Below are 7,024 nucleotides of genomic sequence, written 5' to 3'. Positions count from 1 at the left end.
GAAATGAATAGACGATCAATGCAATGAAGGCGCATGTGACAATTGATCAAGAGTGAAGCGATCAACGCAATCTCAACCGCATGCGGTAATAAAAAAAAACACCGCATGCGGGCAAACGATCGAAGATGTAAAGAGCAACGCAATTGCAGAGGATTTTGACGCGTGTACAACTGACCATTGTGCATTTCTGACGAGATTGATTGCGTAACATAATGAATATTTACTTCACCATTTCAGGAGCTGCCATAACAATAAAGTGGGACCAGTTGGTCGAAAGGTTCATGAACAAATTCTTCCCTCCAGCCGTCAACGCAAGGAGACGGAGGGATGTGTTAAATTTTGAACAAAAGGTTTATGAAACTTTAAGCACCGCCTGGGTGTGTTTCAAACAATTGGTGAAGAGTTATCCGCATATCGGGATTCCCGATTACATTTGATGGGGACTTTTTACAATGGCTTAGATCAACAAACGCAAGCAGTTGTTGATGCCACCACAGCATGAGGATTAATGGACAGGTCATATACAGAAGCAAAGAGCATCTTAGATCGCATCTCACAAAATTCAGTTGAATGGTTAGACACCGGGCTTGAGGAAAGAGGTTTGGAGCAAGAAAGAGTAGAAGGTGTCGTTGTACCAACTGATGCAATGAGCACCCTGGTGGATCAGATGACCACAATGACCTCACTTCTTCAGACTATGGCTAATCAGCAAAGACATCTCTCTAGAGGATCAGCGCAAGTCAATGCGTTGACACACGTGGTCGCAATGAATTGCGTTCAATGTGGAGAGGGACATCCAGTAGAAGTCTACCTGTGGAAACAACAATCTGTATACTCTGTCTACTATGAACCGTTTGGCAACACCTAGAACCCTGGTTGGCGGAATCACCCAACTTTCAGTTGGGATGGGAATCACAACCAGGGGAGCCAAAGTGATAGTATTCATCAGAATTGTTATCATGGGAATCGAGGAAACCCTCTGGTCTTCGTTAATCCGGACCATAGCCCAAGTAATTTTCAAAGTGTACAACCCTATGACCAACCATTCTTATCTGATACCTCTTGCAGTACCTCGTCTTTGGAGCCGTCATTGAAACATTATATAAAGAAGAGCGAGGCAATTAGACAATCACAGGCTTCCTCCCTTAGAGATTTGGAAGAGCAGATTGAACAGCTTGTGATTGAGTTGAAGAATAAAGTGCCTGGTACACTGCCTAGCAGTTCAGAAGCATCGGGGCCACGTTGTAAAGAGCAATGTCAAGCAGTGACATTGAGAAGTGGTAAAACAATAGTTCCTGTGCCACCAGTACCAGATTCAACAACAAGACCAGTAGATCTAACTGTCAATGATGGCCAATCAACCAGTAATGACAAAATTATCAGTTCAGAAGTAAGTACATCTGCAAGAGATGAATCTCAACAAGACTTGAATTCTAAATCAACGCAACCTCTAGTTACTCAAATACAGCACGCACAAGACCTCAATGAACAACCAACTAAACAAGAAGTATGGTGGGATCCTCCACCTTTCCCTTCTAGGCTGAAGAAGAAAGATGATAGTAAGCAATTTCAGAGGTTCCTGGTTGTCCTCCGACAATTACACATTAACATTCCCTTAATAGAAGCTTTGGAACAGATGCCGAGCTGTGTGAAATTCCTCAAGGATATACTTTCTAACAAAAGAAAGATCGGGGAAAATGAAACAGTTGCATTAACATATGAGTGCAGTGTGCTGTTTCAGAACAAAATCCCCACCAAAATGAAAGATCCTGGGAGTTTTACATTGTCGTACTCAATAGGAAGGAAGAAGGTCGGAAATGCGCTGTGCGATTTAAGGGCGAGTATAAACTTAATGCCCGTGTCGATCTTCAAGAAGCTCAATATCAGCAATGCAAGACCAACCACAATTACATTACAGATGGCTGATAGATCGATAACGTATCCTGAGGGCAAGATAGAGGATGTACTCATGCAAATAGATAAGTTCATCTTCCCTACTGACTTTATCATATTAGACTATGAAGTAGACAGAGAGGTGCCTATCATCTTGGGTCGCCCATTTCTTACAACAGGGCGAGCACTGATCGATGTACAAAAAGAAGAACTGACCATCAGGGTTGACGATCAGCAAGTGAAGTTCAACGTTCTCAGTGCGTTGAAATACCCGAGTGATATGGAGAATTGTCAATATGTTGAGGAATTGTTGGAAGAACCTTGGCACAAACCCCTAGAAGAGTTGGAGGAAGAAGATTATGGAATCGGCGCAATGAGGGAGGAGGATTGCGCCACAATAAAAGTTGAATCAAATTTTGAAACACTCATGTTATCTGAACGAACATCGCAACACACCAAGCCATCCGTGGAAGAACCACCTGTGTTAAAGTTGAAGTCATTGCCTGTGCACCTCAAATACGCTTACTTAGGAGGTAATAACACTTTACCAGTTATTATATCTGCCTCACTGAGTAAAGAGAAGAAGGATGCACTCATTCAGATCCTAAAAAACAATGCAAAGGCTTTAGGATGGACTTTGGAAGACATTCGAGGAATCAGTCCCTCGTATTGCATGCAAAGGATTTGTCTGAAAGAAGGAAAAACGAGATCGATAGAAAGGCAATGTCGTTTGAACCCTACCATGAGGGAGGTTATGAAGAAAGAAATAGTGAAGTGGCTGGATGCAGGCGTCATTTACCCTATATCAGAGAGCTGCTGGGTGAGCCCAGTGCAGTGCGTTCCAAAGAAAGGGGGAATGAAAGTCGTCACTAATGACAAGAATGAATTAATTCCCACAAGGACAACTACAGGGTGGAGAATCTGTATGAATTACTGCAAATTAAATTTGGCCACTAAAAAGGACCACTTCCCACTACCGTTTATTGATCAGATGTTGGACCGACTTGCTGGGAATGAATTCTTCTATTTTCTTGACGATTACTCAGGGAACAACCAAATTGCAATTGCGCTGGAGGATCAAGATAAGACAACCTTCACGTGCCCATTTGGCACGTTTGCATTCTGTCGCATGCCGTTTGGACTCTGCAATGCGCCATGTACTTTCCAACGATGTATGATGGCGATATTTTCAGATTTCTTGGAGGTGTCAATCGAGGTATTTATGGATGATTTTTTAGTTTTCGGCAATAATTATGACTCCTGTTTATCTAACCTTGAGAAAGTCTTGAAGAGTTGTGTGGAAACTAATCTTGTTCTGAACTGGGAGAAATGCCACTTTATGGTGGAAGAAGGTATTGTATTGGGTCATAAAATATAGAAGGCAGGATTGGAAGTTGATCAGGCGAAAATCGACACAATTTCCAAGCTACCCTACCAGTGAACGTGAAAATGCTTAGGAGTTTTCTGGGACATGTGGGGTTCTATCGAAGATTTATCTGTAACTTTTCCCAGATCGCAAGGCCCCTAAGCGCACTCCTTGAAGCTTACCACGAATATGATTTTGATGATGCGTGCACTGTAGCATTCCACACTCTGAAGAATGCGTTCATCACTGCACCCATTTTGATTGCGCCGGATTGGACGCAACCATTTGCGTTGATGTGTGATGCTAGCGAATATGCAGTGGGCACAGTTTTGAGTCTGTGCAAGGACAAGGTATTGCATCATATCTATTACGCTAGTAAAATTTTGAATGATGTGCAAGAGAATCATACAACCATAGAAAAAGAAATGCTCGCAGTGGTATTTGCACTGGAGAAATTCCGACAGTACTTAATCGGTACAAACGTTGTGGTGTATACCGATCATTCTACAATCAAGTATCTTATGACAAAGAAGGATATGAAACCGATAATGATACGATGGGTGTTGCTCCTATAAGAGTTTGACCTAGAAATCAAAGATAGGAAGGGCACCAAGAACCAAGTCGTGGATCATCTGTCAAGATTGCAAAATTGCGAGGTTCAGGAGAAAGAAAAAGACATTGAAGAAAGATTCCCTTATGAGCTGCTGATATCGGTAGGCATTAATGTTCCCTGGTATTCAAACATTGTGAACTTCATCGTTTGCGGCCAAGTACCAGAGGTTTATACTTACCAACAGAAGAAGAAGCTGAGACATGATGTCAAGTTTTATTTCTGGGACAACCCCTTTCTGTATCGACTTGAACCTGATCATATTTTACGTCGATGCGTCCCTGAGCATGAAGTCAAGTACATTCTGGAGCTTTGCCATGATTTCCCTTATGGAGGACATTTTGGGGGGCAGCGGACCGCCGCGAAGGTCCTACAGAGTGGCTATTTTTGGCCAACACTGTTTAAGGAGCTTTCCTAAAGTTAGTGAGATGTACAATATGTGAAAGTAAAATTCAATAAACTAGAGCATACTATATATCCAGTACATCTCCCACTTGCCCTAGATAATGTGATGCATATCCCCTAGACATAGACCCTCTTGATGACCCTTGAACATTTTAGCCTTGAGTGCCTTTGTAAATAGATCGACAATGTTGTGCGTCGAAGCTATCTTCATCATGATGATGTCTCCTTGTTGCACAATCTCCCATATGAAGTGATACTTCCTTTTTATGTGTTTGGCTTTCTTATGGCTTCGAGGTTCTCTTGAATTTACTTTATTGGATCGTGTTAATGTAATCTAAATGTCATATAGAATAACTCTTTCTTTTGTTAAATAAATAATTCATATATACAATTTCCAAACTACGAAAACTACGAGATTAAGACATGAATCCTAACAAGCTTACCTTAGAAACAGTTTCTTAAGGTTATGCCTTCACAAGAACAACTTGTCTGACAAGAGAAGTAAGTTCAGCAACCTCATATCTAAGTTCAATTACCTCTCGTGAAGATGTCGCAAAGGCTCAAGTCCCGAACTATTGTGCATTTTTTTGCCATTGTATAAATTAGCCTTTCTTCTTTCGAGGGAGTCTTATTGACTAGAGCATGCCAGCTAATAGCACCTATGTTCCTCTTTTATTGTATCGCCGATCCTTTAGGGGCCGTTTAGATCATAGATATTATTTTATGGGTATATATATTAAATGTCTATAATTTAAATGTGGAGTTTTGAATGTTTGGGATAATTTATGTTTGTGTTTGAATATGTAGGATAATTTTGAAGTTGATGAATGTGTTTGATTTAAAATGTTTAATATAAAAATAAAAACTAAATGATTATTTAATCAAATGTAAGATAACAAGTAATGTAGTCACACTATAAGAAAAATAGTTTTTCTTGACGTTTTTGCAATGTCAAGTATCATTATTCTTGACGTTTCTAAAAATGTCAAGATATCTAATGTCTAGATGAAGGAACTCTTATAGAAGAGAACCAGTGAGCAGAAGCAAGATCTTTCCAAGCACATTGTGAAAGAATAAACGCATTCACAAACATACAAGAATAGTTATGCATCTTCAAGAAAATAATAGCATGCTTTCTTAATCAAATACAAAAGGAATTGAGAGACGTACTTTGAAGAATTCTTCTTTTGGAAATCTCTCTCTCTCGTGAGCAATCGTCTGAAAATATCTCGCTCTCGTGAGTAATCGTCTAGCCGACCTTTAGCCGTCATTACAATCACGAACAGTCTGCTCCTAGAACAGCAATCATTTGATACTACCACTCGGCAACCTTGATATTCTCGGAGTGAGAATCCAGGAGGTGTGGGCTCTGTGTGAATTTTGTAGAGGGAAGGAGGAAGAAAATGATTGAACTACACGATCGAGTAAGTAGAAGAAAGGTTTTTTCTATCGCATAGACTGAGAGTACTTGATCGTCTAGTAATCTCTCGTGCTTGTGAGAATCTTCTAGTAATATCTCACTCTTGTGAGCAATCATCTAGCCGATCGTTTAGCAAATCTTACTTAATCATTTAGTCTCTCGCTCAATCATTTAGAGCCAATCATGTAGCAAATCTCGCTCGATCGTTTAGTCTCTCGTGAGGGCTATCGTGTAGTCTCTCGTGAGCAAACGATTAGTGATGCAATTAATGAAGCGATCATTCATAAAATGAAAATTCTTTTCATTTTATCTTTCAGTTATTCAAAACTAAAATTAACCTCTCACTTGCAATTAATAGGCACGAGTTCCCAACTCACTCAGAATTAAGGCCATGTCACCTATGGTCATTTTAGTGAAATGTAAGTCTCAATTACCAGTGGCGTTATATAAAGAGACTAATAATTTCATGGTCCCATCTTATACAAACTCTTTGTATAGGTTACCCCCGCTCGCATGTCTCCACATGAATGGTTATGATCAGATCATTTGTAGCACTTTACAACACTTGTAACATCTACAAAGTGGGACGTGTCTGTAGTTTAACAAGGATAAGGTATCCCTTCTTTATCCTTATACTACAAACCATTTAGGTTATCACTTAAGGCAAGATCCGCTTATATGTCTTACATACATGCTTAAGTTACATGAAATAACCATGGATCTTAGTTTATTGGATTTGAGTAAATGCATATAAAATAACATTTATTTTATTAATAACATTGTGTACAAAATGTTTACAAACTATGAGACAACCGGGAGAATTAGGACACCAATCCCAACACTAGAATATAGAGGTTCTTAACAAGATAAAAACATCAAGAATATTGACACTTGACATGTTTACATCAAGAATATTGACACTTGACATGTTTGGAATGTTAAGAATATGAACATTCTTTACAATGAAAAACGTAAAGATATTTTTTACTTTATATATTAGAAATATCAAGATATACGTTACTTGATAAGCAAAAAATGTCAAGAATATAGGTGTTCTTGAGAAAATGAAGTGTTAAATGCAAAACTTCTTGACATCTTCTACTTGTCAAATATATCTATATCTTGATGCATTTAACTTGTCAAGTCAATTTGTGAATTTTCTTTTTCTTAAAAAAAAAAACTTGTAGTTTAATTGTTTACCTATAAATTGCTCCTGTATTTTGGTCCAACAATCATATTAACATAAATAGGATAAACATTTATCAACCAAATAAACAATACACATCTTATCAACCAAATTTCCACCAATATCTTTAACGAAAGTTTACAA

The 7,024-nt window shown here is 38.9% G+C and overlaps 1 protein-coding gene across 1 annotated transcript; it reads left to right on the top strand.

Annotated features, from left to right (window-relative positions):
- The first annotated feature begins 508 nt into the window (after positions 1-508).
- LOC120078022 lies at positions 509-4,287 on the top strand. The gene is made up of 7 exons (XM_039032198.1): positions 509-852; positions 1,069-1,390; positions 1,742-1,949; positions 2,073-2,816; positions 2,940-3,109; positions 3,406-3,733; positions 3,836-4,287. The coding sequence occupies exons 1-7, from the start codon at positions 509-511 to the stop codon at positions 4,285-4,287; spliced, it is 2,568 nt and encodes an 855-aa protein (XP_038888126.1).
- The last annotated feature ends 2,737 nt before the right edge of the window (positions 4,288-7,024 follow it).

Source organism: Benincasa hispida, chromosome 1 (genome assembly GCF_009727055.1).
Source record: "Benincasa hispida cultivar B227 chromosome 1, ASM972705v1, whole genome shotgun sequence".
Lineage (NCBI taxonomy): Eukaryota > Viridiplantae > Streptophyta > Magnoliopsida > Cucurbitales > Cucurbitaceae > Benincasa > Benincasa hispida.
The sequence above is the reverse complement of the archived record's forward strand: the minus strand, read 5'-3'. Positions and strand labels throughout refer to the sequence as shown.

What these genes read in the sequence shown, in the direction of transcription:
- LOC120078022 (XM_039032198.1), top strand. Translation starts at nt 509, where the DNA reads ATGGACAGGTCATATACAGAAGCAAAGAGCATCTTAGATCGCATCTCA. An exon ending in ATCGATAACGTATCCTGAGG is followed by an intron (nt 1,950 to 2,072) that starts GCAAGATAGAGG and finishes TTCTTACAACAG; the next exon opens with GGCGAGCACTGATCGATGTA. An exon ending in ATTCCGACAGTACTTAATCG is followed by an intron (nt 3,734 to 3,835) that starts GTACAAACGTTG and finishes TGCTCCTATAAG; the next exon opens with AGTTTGACCTAGAAATCAAA.